Consider the following 14,613-nt stretch of genomic DNA (forward strand, 5'->3'; position numbering starts at 1 on the left):
TTTAACTAGTTACATTTTGTTTATTTTTGGCCTTGGGATTAAAATTCTACATAAATGAATACAAGCTGATTATTTTAAGCATCTACAGTATGTCAGTGATAAATGGTTTGTCTCAACCCTCTAACTGCCACTTTACCGGACAGCTTGATCTGTTATAGAAAGTTGAAAAATGACTTATTGGTAAGATCACAAGGTGAAATTAAGGAAAAAAGCTTCAAGAAAAAAAAATGCAGCCACCACACCTAAGAATTGGTAAGCTGCAAGAAAATAGATTTTTGTGTTGTGGTTTAATTTTGCATTAATACTTAAACTTTTTTTTTTCATTCTTTTTTTTTTTTTTGGTAATTTCTTCATGTCACATGTAAAAAAAAAAAAAAAAATTCAAAATAGAAGAAAAACCTGTACTTCATCTGTAAGTAACTTCACAATGTTTTTTACCAGCATCTAAATTTTTGTGTCATTGCAAAGGGGACAAATTATACCCCAAAAAGGTGTATGTATTAATTATTTACCTTAGTGAATAACTCCACTTTTACTGAGGAAAAAAAAAAACACTCTGGGTGATCAATGTACATTGCAGGGATTTTAACAAACGTCATAGTTGATTCCTACTTTTTGTTGCTTTGATGAAATAGCTTTTTGTTTTGCCGTGTCCTTTATAGACTGATTCTGAATAAGAGAGACTTGTTCATTATATTCAGCTGGTGCACTCTCAGTGTTCTAATAAGAAAAGCTGTAGGGTCTACATCCCTTTAGAAGTATTTAACCCTTCGGGAGTATCTCACCAAAGCTTACATTTCACTTAAAAGGGGTGCCTAAAATTTGACTTAGTGCAGACATCTGGGAAAATCTGTGAGCCAACCATACAGAAAAGAAATGACATTGCTGGGGGGTGTTCTTTACACCAACAGCGGACAGAAAGCATCCAGGTTGCCATGTTGCATTGCATTTTGCAGAAAATGACAGCGCTTCAGATTGAAAAGGAATTTTTTTTTTAATAACTTGCAACATAATAATTTGCAACATGGCTTGTGCAGCAATTTTATATGCTGTATTATTTTTTTTAATATATGTTTTCTTGCCAGGAAAGTGGAGTTACCCTTTAGACAGAGCTATAGCCAAATCAGGCATTTTATCTGAGGCCTAAAGCAAAAATATGACAATTGCTCTGGTCCATAAGGAGTGTATAGGTGTGAGAGCTGAACTGCTTAATATTCTTTTACAGGCTGGCCCTGTTTTTTTTTTTTTTTTTCCTACAGCAAGGCAGCATAAGGCAGGAAAATACTCACCAGCTGATTCTTGATAGAAGTTAAATAATTTGACCACTAGATGGCAGTAAAAGCCTGCTGATGACACTGTTAGACATTTGAAATAAGCATTTCTAGTGGCAGATGATGGGTCATTTCAGGTGACTGCAGTTTGCATGTCTGAGATAACCCACTTCATTAAGGGCTCATTTACACGGGCACTTACAGCCATACACCATAAAAAAATGAGTGTACCTCAGTAGGCGGGAGTGACAGCTGCCTGTACAAATCAATGACAAGATGCAGATTTATGCTGCACAACCGCACATCTGAGCATCAGGCCTGCATCCAGCCTGTCTGATCTGGGGAGCAGCAATAAATGTCAGGGGGGCATATTATCAACACACCTTCCTTTTATCTTTGTGGTTTTATGTTTTGAGCAGTTCTTATTTTTAATAGCCTTTTTAATTTTCCCTTTGTGTGCCTCAGCCTTGGAGAAATGATAATTTGTTTACCTAGATCTCCATATTTTAGATCAGACATGTACTGTCCATTTATGTATATGAAGTTTATAAACTTAAAGTGGACAAAACAGAAGCAACATGAACATTACTATGAACTTTTTTTTTTCAATAATTTTTATTGAAATTTTTTATAAAAAACATAAGATATATAGTAGACTTTGTCATATATTGAGATATAATAGTAAGACAAACATTTGGGTGTATGCACATGACATAGCGGGTGCAAAAAAACAGTGTTAACAATCCTGGACATTTTTGAAATACAAACTTTTTTTTATTATATTTTATTTTTCTATTATTTTTTACATTTTATTTTATCCCCCACTTTTCCTCCCATTAGTAAACCTATCACCTTTTCACCTTTTACTATTCAGATTTATTACCACATCAGAGGAACAGCCTTCTGTTTTTTTTGTTTTTTTTTGGTCAAAACTCTGACAAACTCATCTATGTCTAGATGATTAGCAATTGACTTCTTATGAGCCAAAACAACCAAATACATTTTTCTGTGATGCATCATCATGCAGAGGAATGGTGGTAGATCAAGGGACAGTGTGGAGAATGAACTCTTACATGATGCTGAGGACACCGCAATCACCAGAGCAATTACACTGTCACACAGTGCATAGTTGCCAACTGTCCCCAATTGCCCAGGTCACTCATGGATTTTAAAATGTGCCCCGACCTGACTTTGTCCCGGGCTCTGTCCCGGAAATCAAGGTCGGTCACGGACTACTGTAATTCGGGCAAGCAGAGTGATGCTCACGATCTCACTGCAGTGCTGCCTTGTGATGTGACCGGGCGCAGATCCCTTCCTCCATCTCCTCACTCGGTGGCTATTGTGGACTCCCTGGATGTGTAAGGATGTGAGGCGGAGCCTGCTGCGAGAAAGGCAGTGATTGGGCAGGACTAACAGAAGGGGGTGTGGCCAGCCTCCACTGATCCCACCGGTCCTGTCTTCCTTGAAGTGCACGTGGCTGAGAGGCTCAGAGGCTGCAGAGAGAGCGGACAGAGCTGTAGGTGTCTGTGTTACTGAGGCGGCCTTTATCTGCAGGATATCAGGCTGAAATGCATGGAGATCTGAACACGGACTGTGTAGAGACTGTTCTATTGTCTGTCTTGTTTAGCCACTTGCCTACCAGGCACTTACACCCCTTCCAGTCCAAGCCATTTTTTTAGCTTTCAGCGCTGTCGCACTTTGAATGACAATTGTGCGGTCGTGCTACACTGTACTCAAACAAATTTTTTATCATTTTCTTCACACAAATAGAGCTTTATTTTGGTGGTATTTAATCACTGCTGGGTTTTTTATTTTTTACAAAAAAAAAGACCAAACATTTTGAAAAAAAAAATGTTTACTTTTTTCTGTCAGTAAGGCCCCTTTCACACTCTGGCGGTAGGGGGCGTCAGTGGTAAAACAGCGCTATTTTTAGCGCCGTTTTACCGCGGTATTCGGCCGCTAGCAGTGCGGTTTTAACCCCCCCGCTGGTGGCCGAAAAAGGGTTAAAACCCCTCGTATAGCGCGGCTATAGCCGCAGTATTACCGCGGTATAGCCGCGCTGTCCCATTGATTTCAATGGGCAGGAGCGGTTTAGGAGCGGTGAATACACCGTTCCTTCACCGCTCCAAAGATGCGGCTGACAGGAGATTTTTTCTTCTCCTGCCAGCGCACCGCTTCAGTGTGAAAGCCCTCGGGCTTTCACACTGAACAAACAGCGGAGGCTGTTTAGGGGCGGTTTGCAGGCGCTATATTTATCGCCTTCACTGATGTGTGCTAATGAGGCGGCACTGATAGGCTGAACTGGTGGGCATTGATGAGGTGGCACTTATGGGCACTGATGAGGCGGCACTTATGAGGAGGCACTTATATGCCACACTTATGGGCACTATTAGGTGGCACTGATGGGCAATAATAGGCGGCACTGGTGGGCACTGATAGGCGGCACTGATAGGTGGCACAGATTGGCCGTACTGATGGGCATTGATGGGTGGCACTGATGGGCGACACTGATGGGAATTGATCGACAGCAATGATGGACATTGATGGGCAGCACCGATAGGTGGCACTGACTGACATCGCTAATGGGAACTGATTGGTGGCACTTGTGGGCAGTGGTGGGCACTGATTGCTGCCACTGGTGGGCACTGATTACTGGCATTGGTGGGCAATAGTGGGCACTGATTGGTGACACTGTATTGCTATATTGTGATCAGTGCCCTGATTACATTCCTAGATGTCCCCCTGCGTGGAGATGCCGCTGATCGGCTCTCCTCACCACACACTACACACTCTGTCAGTGTGAGGTGAGGAGAGACGATTACCGGCATCTCTGTGTTTACATGTGACTGGCTGTGATTGGACACAGCTGATCAGATGGTTAAAGAGCCGCGGCTCTTTACAGAGATCGGGTTGTGCTGTGTCCTAGCAACACGGTGCGGCCACGATCGCCTTATTATAGGCTTACCTATATAGGTTTACTTCCTCTTTAAGCAATCTGAAATCCATCAGAAAATCCTACCCATCGCATAGTTGCCAGCGCAGCGAGGTCCTATCTGCTAACAAAGGGTAAATCATCATGTCTCTAGCCACTACAGGGATTTTACTATTGCATGGTTGCCAAGAATCATGTCCAGCCAGCAAAGTTAATCTTTGACCCTTTTATTACTAGCAGATCCTGGCTGGCTGTACATTCTTGGCACCTATGCAATAGGCTTGTAAGATCCCTGTGGTGGCTACAAACATGACAATGAACGCTTTGCTAGCAGATGAGAACGTCTGATCTGCAAGCAATAAAGGGTTAATCATCATGTCTCTAGCCACCACAGGGACCTTTCAAGCCTCTTGCATAGGTTCCAAGAATGTACAGCCAGCAAGGATCTGCTTGCAATAAAAGGGTTAATCATGGCTGTAGCCACCAGGGATCTTACCAGCCTAAGATCCCTGGTGGCTACAGACTTTATTAACCCTTTTATTGCTAGGAGATCTCTCGTGCCTAGACATGATTACCAATTTAATTGCCATCAGATCCCTGATGGAAGCACATGATTACCCTTCTTGTAGAACCACCCCCAAATTGAATGAATACCCTGCCCCCAATTAAAGTACATGCTCCACCTATAGCGGCTTTCTGGACACACAGAAAAAAAAAAAAAACTCTAAAAACTTTTTTGAAATGTTGCCAACTATGACAGTGCATGCAGCTCTGGGAATGCTTCATTGTAGCCTCTGATGTGTGCCAACAGCAGACAGTTCCTCTTCTGTGGTCAACTTCTTCAACATGGGTTTTGCAACAAGAATTTATTTTCTCAGGCTGTCAGCATTAGTACATTGTGACTCAGCAAGCAGCCGCAAAGGAAAGTCCTACAGACACATCATCTTCTTTCTTAGACTCTGGGCTTCTCAATCTGATCTGGGCTTAGCAGGTGGGCTATAGTTTCACTTTTTGCCTCTCTCTTCATCATTTCAGCAAACAATGAAGAAGGTTGTTTTGCAGTTTATCAACGAGGCTGCAAATTTTCAACATGGGAAGCAAAAGCTTTCAGCAGTATCAACTTGTTTCAAAATACTTTTTACTGTAAAGTTTTTAACTTTTACAAAACACTCGTAAAATAAAAAAACACATAGAATATATCAGGTCAAAGAGGGCTACCACCAGCCATGTGTCATAGAAACCTTACAAATATAAACAAGACATATCAGTGGAAACATATGCATCACAAAATAGCTGCAGCAAATTGTCATATGGGAAAGTGCGGAAGACCTCGGCCGGTCTCTAGAACATGAGACATCATAGTTTTGACTAAAAAAAATATATAAAAATAAGATAACCATAGTATATCCCATTCACTCTAATGCCCCGTACACACGGTCGGCTTTTCCGACGGAAAATGTGTGATAGGACCTTGTTGTCGGAAATTCCGACCGTGTGTGGGCTCCATCACACATTTTCCATCGGATTTTCCGACACACAAAGTTTGAGAGCAGGATATAAAATTTTCCGTCAACAAAATCTGTTGTCGGAAATTCCGATCGTGTGTACACAAATCCGACGGACAAAGTGCCACGCATGCTCAGAATAAATAAAGAGATGAAAGCTATTGGCCACTGCCCCGTTTATAGTCCCGACATATGTGTTTTACGTCACCGCGTTTAGAACGATCGGATTTTCCGACAACTTTGTGTGACCGTGTGTATGCAAGACAAGTTTGAGCCAACATCTGTCGGAAAAAATCCATGGATTTTGTTGTCGGAATGTCCGAACAAAGTCCGACCATGTGTAGCATTACAGATAATAACCATGACTGTTATACTAAACAAAAATATATATGAACAGTTTGCAGAGTGGGAATGGTAGTGAGATCCTCAAAACTAACACTACTGAAAAAAAAACCCATCCCAGAAAAAGGGAGAGGGTGCGGACACCTAGTAAGACACCCAATAAAAAAAAATTACCTAGGCATAATGTGGACACCCGGTACAATAAAATTTTTGCATCATAATTGAAAATGGTTAACAGGATAATAAATGAATAGGAGGTTGGGACTTTAAAATGAAGCAATTGGGTAGTGGAGGTAAAGTAAACCATCTATAAATTACATTATGAAATATTTATTGATAGTAAAACATATAATACATAGTAAAGGAGTATTGATTTCATATATAATAAAATAATTCATTACATATGTATAGAAATGATGTACACATAATATAGGCATAATAAAGAATATACACAAATAGCAGCACGAGATAGATGTTAATAAAAGAGGTAGAAAAGCATGATGTTGCTAGCAGCGACATGCCTGATCACGATACGTGCACCCACATTGTAAATGTGCATTAACTACGTAGGAAAATGGTTGATGTATTCAAAGGAAACCAATTAGTATACATAACTATGGTTCCATGTAGATTGTAGTTAGGGCATCAAAAGGCAAGGCTCGACGCGTTTCGTGGGTCTATACCCACTCATCAGGAGCTGATGTAAACAAATTTTCCTGTAAAGTATATATAAAAATATAATGAACCATAATGTCCATGTAAAAAAGTAAAAAATATAGATAAATGAACATTCAATATATAGAGCAGGTAGTATTGGACGCACTCACCAAATCCTTCGTTCTTCATTCCAGATTGCCCAATGTCGCACCTATATCTACGCCGCCTCGGCTCCCGTGGAGAGGCCATGTCCCTGGCCCACCTTGCTCCCACCACCACGCACTGCACCTGCTGCCTGAGTTGGTGAGTGCGTCCAATACTACCTGCTCTATATATTGAATGTTCATTTATCACACCTGTGCACATAAGGTGTCAATTAATGACCAAAATAGCCTCTTGCACAGTGCAGCTTGAAAAAGCTCAGTACAGCTTATTTTTTTGCTTAGCTAAAGTACAGCCCATTAATTGTACTGTGCCTATGCACAGAGGCGCGTAAGAAAGCACTGTGTATTCTACAGTAAAAAAAAAAAAAAGAAGAAGAGTCTTCATTTTTTCGCCTCATGTGCTCAAATGCACGCAAATGTCCATTGACATATTGTAAACGCAAGAATAAGTTTCCACGCACGAAAATATGCGCAAATGCATAAAAAAGAAAACAGCTGAAAAAATAGATGCTCAAACAGAAGTATCATGGGCAAGAGGCCTTATGGTGTTGGAGTTGCTCCTTTTCACAATGTGCATCTGGGCATATGGAATCCAATGGACTAGTGCTGGAGGGTGTGCACTGTGTGCACAGACAAAAGGGTTTTTGTCAGATGGGTTGCGGTATAGTGGGGTCCCCAAGATTTTATTGTCATCAATGACTGTTTTATAAATTTTATGATCCTGGATATTTATATTAACCACTTGCCGACCAGCCGCCGTCATTATACTAGGGCAGGTTGGCACGATCCCGCGAGCCGTCATAGCTATACGTCGGTTCCTTTAAACGGGATATCAGGTGTGCGCGCGCCGCCGCACTATGGGGGTGCCGATGCTCGTGACCGCCGACCACGAGCGATCGCGGGCGCAAGAGGCAGAACAGGGACGTGTGTGTAAAAACACACAAATCCCTGTTCTGTTCTGAGAGGAGATGCAGATCGTGAGTTCCTAATAGCTAGGAACCACGATCTGTCATCTCCTATAGTCAGTCCCCTACAGTTAGAACACACAGTCAGGGAACACAGTTAACCCCTTGATCGCCCCCTAGTGTTATCCCCTTCCCTGCTAGTGACATTTATACAGTAATCAGTGCATTTTTATAGCACTAATCGCTGTATAATTGTCAATCGTCCAAAAAATGTGTCAAACGTGTCCAATGTGTCCGCCATAATGTCGCAGTCATGATACAAATCAAAGATCACCGCCATTACTAGTAAAAAAATAATAATAATAAAAATGCCATAAATCTATCCCCTATTTTGTAGACACTATAACTTTTGCGCAAACCAATCAATATACGCTTATTGCAATTTTTATTACCAAAAATATGTAGAAGAATACATATTAGCCTAAACTGAGAAAAAAATGTGCTTTTTTTTTAAAAAGAATTGGGGATATTTATTATAGCAAAAAATACAAAATATTGTGTTTTTTCAAAATTGTCTATTTTTTGGTTTTTAGCGCAAAAAATAAAAACAGCAGAGATGTTCAAATACCACCAAAAGAAAGCTCTATTTGTGGGGAAAAAAGGACGTCAATTTTATTAGGGTACAGCGTTGCACGACCGCGCAATTGTCAGTTAAAGCCACGCAGTGCCGCATCGTAAAAATACGGCAAAAATCTGCTCATTAAGCAGCCAAATCTTCCGGGGCTGAAGTGATTAATATCCAAAGCTGTAAGGGTCAGCTTGATTGCTGAAGTCATATCCTTGTCTGTGTGTTTTCTGTGCTCGCTCTCCTCCACCCATAGCAGCCTGCTATTGGAGGGACAAGAGAGAAGAATCCTCCCTCCAGTAGCATTGGGGCCCCTGCCCCTTCTGACACTACAATCAATCCTGTCAATGAGGCACATGAGAAGCCCCCAGTATACCCCCCTCCATATATCAACACTGTCCGGGGCACATGCCCTTTCTGCCACAACATCCCCCCCCCCTCCTTTGTCCCAACCTTGCTCTCAGGTCTCCTGGTGGTTAAGGAAAATATTTCAATCTCTGCGAGATGATCTGCATCTACAGCCTGTATTATCAGAGATAAGAGGAAGTGCACAGAGTCAACCGTGGAAACTTTAGGCTCTACCTCTCCTTAGCTCTGCGTGTTCCTGCAAATGTGACAAGGGGAGAGCAGTGGTGGTGAATGCAGCAGCTGAGGTGCTAAGGGGTAGGGATGTTCAGATTCCAGAGTACAGTGATAAGGGTGCTGGGGGGCAGGAACTGTCTGTCCTTTCAGCTCACAACCCCAATTTCAGCCAAAATGATTGCTGGCATCTGAAGCTACAGAGGCACCACTCAATACCTTGCCTGTTTGATGAGCCAGCTTCTGTTGATTTCCTTTTGCAATGAAGGGAGGGCAAGATTTGGAAAATAGCAAGAACCATAGAGGAGACAAAAAAATGTTACAACATCACACATGCAAAGGCAAAATATGGCCTAGCCCTTTTAGTAAATTCACCTTCTTTTAATCTGTGTAAAATTCTGATTTGGACATATCGATGTGTTTATTGTTACGTGTCACATACAGTGGGGCAAAAAAGTATTTAGTCAGCCACCAATTGTGCAAGTTCTCCCACTTAAAAAGATGAGAGAGGCCTGTAATTGTCCTCATAGATATACCTCAACTATGTGAGACAAAATGTGGAAACAAATACAGACAATCACATTGAAGAATTTATTTGCAAATTATGGTGGAAAATAAGTATTTGGTCACCTACAAACAAGCAAGATTTCTGGCTCTCACAGACCTGTATCTTCTTCTTTAAGAGGCTCCTCTGTCCTCCACTCATTACCTGTATTAATGGCACCTGTTTGAACTTGTTATCAGTATAAAAGACACCTGTCCACAACCTCAAACAGTCACACTCCAAACTCCACTATGGTGAAGACCAAAGAGTTGTCGAAGGACACCAGAAACAAAATTGTAGACCTGCACCAGGCTGGGAAGACTGAATCTGCAATAGGCAAGCAGCTTGGTGTGAAGAAATCAACTGTGGGAGCAATAATTAGAAAATGGAAGACATACAAGACCACTGATAATCTCCTTCGATCTGGGACTCCACGCAAGATCTCACCCCGTGGGGTCAAAATGATCACAAGAATGGTGAGCAAAAATCCCAGAACCACACGGGGGACTTAGTGAATGGCCTGCACAGAGCTGGGACCAACGTAACAAAGGCTACCATCAGTAACACACTACACCCCCAGGGACTCAGATCCTGCAGTGCCAGACGTGTCCCCCTGCTTAAGCCAGTACATGTCCGGGCCCATCTGAGGTTTGCTAGAGAGCATTTGGATGATGCAGAAGAGGACTGGGAGAATTTCATATGGTCAGATGAAACCAAAGTAGAACTGTTTGGTAGAAACACAACTCGTTGTGTTTGGAGGAGAGAGAATGCTGAGTTGCAACCAAAGAACACCATACCTACTGTGAAGCATGGGGGTGGCAACATCATGCTTTGGGGCTGTTTCTTTGCAAAGGGAACAGGATGACTGATCCATGTACATGAAAGAATGAATGGGGCCATTTATTGTGAGATTTTGAGTGCAAATCTCCTCCCATCAGCAAGGGCATTGAAGATGAAACGTGGCTGGGTCTTTCAGCATGACAATGATACCAAACACACCGCTCGAGCAACTAAGGTGTGGCTTCGTAAGGAGCATTTCAAGGTCCTGGAGTGGCCTAGCCAGTCTTCAGATCTCAACCCCATAGAAAACCTTTGGAGGGAGTTGAAAGTCCGTGTTGCCCAGCGACAGCCCCAAAACATCACTGCTCTAGAGATCTGCATGGAGGAATGGGCCAACATACCAGCAACAGTGTGTGACAACCTTGTGAAGACTTGTGAAAACGTTTGACCTCTGTCATTGTAAACAAAGGATATATAACAAAGTATTGAGATGAACTTTTGATATTAACCAAATACTTATTTTCCACCATAATTTGCAAATACATTCTTTCAAAAATCAGACAGACAATGTGATTGTCTGTATTTGTTTCCACATTTTGTCTCACATAGTTGAGGTATATCTATGAGGACAATTACAGGCCTCTCTCATCTTTTTAAGTGGGAGAACTTGCACAATTGATGGCTGACTAAATACTTTTTTGCCCCACTGTAAATGTACAATTTCATATTTGGGTTCTTTTATACTGTATTTATATTTTAACCTGTTCCTGTTGACCATATGCATATATGCAACTGTTGGGTGAGTGGGCTTTAATTCCGAGCGGCCACATGTTTGCATCTATGGGGAACATTTTTCTGTGCTGACAGCGTGCTCTGAGCACTGAAATTAGATGTCACGGGAAGCTCCCTATGCATGCTTGTGATTGGGAGCTTCTGATCATGTGACTGCTGTGATAGCCTGCCTCTGTCTCCTGCCATTTAGAATTCCTTAAAGGGCTAGGGGGCAGGAGTGAAAAGGGGTTAAAAGAAAGAATTTATATTGCACTAATGCAAAAAAATTGTTCAAGAAGCAATATAGCAGTTGAATACTTTAGATTTTTATTGGTTAGACAGATCATATAAAGATATTGAATTATACGAAGTTTGCAAATGTGCATAAGAAAATAATATTGAATATGTAAAATTAAAACATTTATGATATATTATGAATGATGTATATATACTTTCTAATAATGCAAAGCTATTTGTAATTGTTACCTTCAACCTTTAAGCCATTGACGCTAAGCCCTAAAAAAAGACATTCAGAGATTAAAGTAATATTAAAGTAATATTAAGCAGCCCCGAGCCTCCTCTTCTTGGGCCCCCCGTTGATGCTCCTGGCCCCTCCACCTTGCCAAGTACCCCCATAGCAAGCTATGGGAGCACTTGTGAGTGCTCACTTTTGAGCCGCCTCTGTGTGTTTATAAGACACACAGAGCATGGCTCGGCCCCACCCAGCTCCCTCCTCACTGCCTGCTGTGCCTCAGCCAGTGAGGATTGAGAGATCCGGGACAGCTGCTGCTTTCATGCACATAGCTAGATCGAGATGGGGCTTGGGTAAATATTAAGGGGGCTGGGGAGCTGCACACAGAAGGTTTGTTACCTTCATTTATAGATCACATGAAGGTAAAGAACGTTCAGCCTTTACGACCACTTTAACAAAACTTTTTCTTGTTTATGATAAAAAATGTAATAAAACCAAAGACACACACCTGTAAGAAAAAGGACTGAAGGGTGACCAGTGATGGTACCATTAAAGACTGTATTCTGCAAGATGTGTCTATTCTAAATATAAAATATCAAAGGTGAAAGCATTCATTAAAGAATAGAAAATTAAATCAACAAAAGAATAGTTCAAATAGTACATACACATTTACAAGACTTGGCACATTGAAATGTCACTCTATGCTGGCATATGACAATGGCATATTTATGTTATGCCCTGTACACACGGTCGGATTTTCCAACGGAAAATGTGTGATAGGACCTTGTTGTCGGAAATTCCGACCGTGTGTAGGCTCCATCACACATTTTCCATCGGAATTTCCGACACACAAAGTTTGAGAGCAGGCTATAAAATTTTCCGACAACAAAATCCATTGTCGGAAATTCCGATCGTGTGTACACAAATCCGACGCACAAAGTGTCACGCATGCTCAGAATGAATTAAGAGATGAAAGTTATTGGCTACTGCCCCGTTTATAGTCCCGACGTACGTGTTTTACGTCACCTCGTTCAGAACGAACGGATTTTCCGACAACTTTGTGTGACCGTGTGTATGCAAGACAATTTTGAACCAACATCCGTCGGAAAAAATGTATGGATTTTGTTGTTGGAATGTACGATCAATGTCCGACCGTGTGTACAAGGCATAACAGTGAAAACACAAAACTTGGTATTGCCCAACTTTGTCTCAATTTCAGTTCACTTCCATCATATTAAAAAAAAAGCATATATATAGTAGAAAATCTATTTTTTATGTTTTGCTCAGAGCTTTCACATTGTTGTCCCTATAAATTGATTTGGTAAAGGAGTATGTGCCAGGGGTCCTATGGATTGCTTACTAGTTCAAACAAAGCCTGCGTTACAAGCCACTTACTGAAAAGCTTGCAGTTGCAATATCATTTACCAATCAGCATTTTTTAGAGTGCTTTCTGTATTATTATACATTTTACCATTTAAACAGTGTTTATAATAGTGTATTATGAAGAATGTTAACTAGGAATGATGTCCTTTGAAAAGTTCACAATACAGCAGTAAGGCTACCAGGCAGAGCCTTAGTTCTCTTCAACCTTCTGGCAAGGGTGATCAGAGAAAGTTATAGGCGTACTGAAACCTGGAGCAATATGCTTTTCCCAGTAATTTATTATCACTTATTTATTTAATAGTGTTATTAACAGTAGTTTTTCCTATTTCTTATTATAGTGATTAGTTACAGGGGGCTGAGCATATTGAGACTCAATGGACTCCCTAGTTCAACTTAGAAAAAAAACTTTACAAAATATTAGTAAAAAAAAAAAAAGAAAATATAACACTTGCATTTAATAGAAATAGTACCCATGTGTATTTCAGAGTAATGAACTTTTTCAAGAATTTTTTCATCTTCAACCAATTAACAAAACAATACAATGGGCAGAAAAGTGAGAAAAATTATATTTTGTACATCTTGACACATTGCATAGCTCTATTAGCAAACAATGATTTAAAAAATATTAGTTCAACTTCTGCAAAATTTGTCCCTACACTAAATAATTGTCAGGAGACATCACTCTGTCAAGTATACTTTGTCACATGGATCCTTTTAGAAAACAGTGTTTCACAAAGCATTTAAAGTGTAAGTAAACCCCCCTATCATTTTGAGCCAAGGAAGCTGCCATCTTGGCCTCTGTTTAATCTACAACTGCACATGTGATCAGTTATGACATCAGCCATTGGATGGCTTTACAGTTTGGTTGAGAGCACAAACAATGGGAATGTTACATTTCAGGTACGTTTTATGGATGGGTTTACTTCCGCTTTAAGTTTTAAATATCAAGAGATACCAGCTGTGATTGGATACCTCCCTAGAGAAACACCACACATTTCAGATTGTATCTTTGCACATTTCTAGATCCATTTATATCCTTTTCGATATAATATCTGAGCAGAGACAAGTCATTTATCAGTTTTCAGGCTTCCCAGCATCAGATTTGAACTGAGCTGCATGCATCTATCAGAACACATCCTGTATTCAATAACCCTTCATTCCAGATCTATAGCCATGTAACAATACAGCACTTTCATGCTTTGCATTGGTTTGCATCAGTCCCTCTTCAGAAGGCCTTTTTATGGGTTTTCTCTTCTATAGAGTAAACCGTTAATTTATATCCACGCTTTTGTGTGTTTTTCTAATTAAGTTATCGTTTGTGCGTTCACAAGATCAAAATATGCTCCTCGATGTGACAGAAGTTGTTGATGTGTTCCATGTTCAATTATCTTCCCATTCTTCATGACGACAATAAGATCAGCATTCTGGACTGTAGACAGTCTGTGGGCGATCATGATGCAGGTCCTTCCTTTCCTGGCTTGATCAAGAGCTTGTTGTACAACCTGAATTTGATAAACATTCTAAGTAAGTAATACATAGTAACAGCTTTCAACCTTAGTTTGGAGACTTAAAAAATGACCTATTTAGAAAAAATAGATAATAACTTCCCTGCCTGTTCATGGTACCTTTTATCTTACCAAATGGTAGAAATACATACTTGATAAACAGCGAATGTTCACTTTA

At 40.7% G+C, this 14,613-nt stretch overlaps 1 protein-coding gene across 3 annotated transcripts in view; it reads right to left on the bottom strand.

Moving 5' to 3' along the window:
* Positions 1 to 10,992: 10,992 nt before the first annotated feature.
* ABCB5 (ATP binding cassette subfamily B member 5) overlaps positions 10,993 to 14,613 on the bottom strand; it is an 82,437-nt gene continuing 78,816 nt past the window's right edge. For 2 of the 3 annotated variants that reach the window (XM_073630047.1, XM_073630048.1), the window contains one exon: positions 10,994 to 14,432. In XM_073630047.1, coding sequence (XP_073486148.1) covers positions 14,235 to 14,432 — 198 coding nt within the window. In that variant the 3' untranslated portion in view covers positions 10,994 to 14,234. Of the gene's footprint in view, positions 14,433 to 14,613 lie in introns of all 3 variants that reach the window. The other variant, XM_073630046.1, reaches the window with a different exon arrangement.

The sequence above is a fragment of the Aquarana catesbeiana genome, linkage group LG05, assembly GCF_042186555.1.
Source record: "Aquarana catesbeiana isolate 2022-GZ linkage group LG05, ASM4218655v1, whole genome shotgun sequence".
NCBI classification, from domain to species: domain Eukaryota; kingdom Metazoa; phylum Chordata; class Amphibia; order Anura; family Ranidae; genus Aquarana; species Aquarana catesbeiana.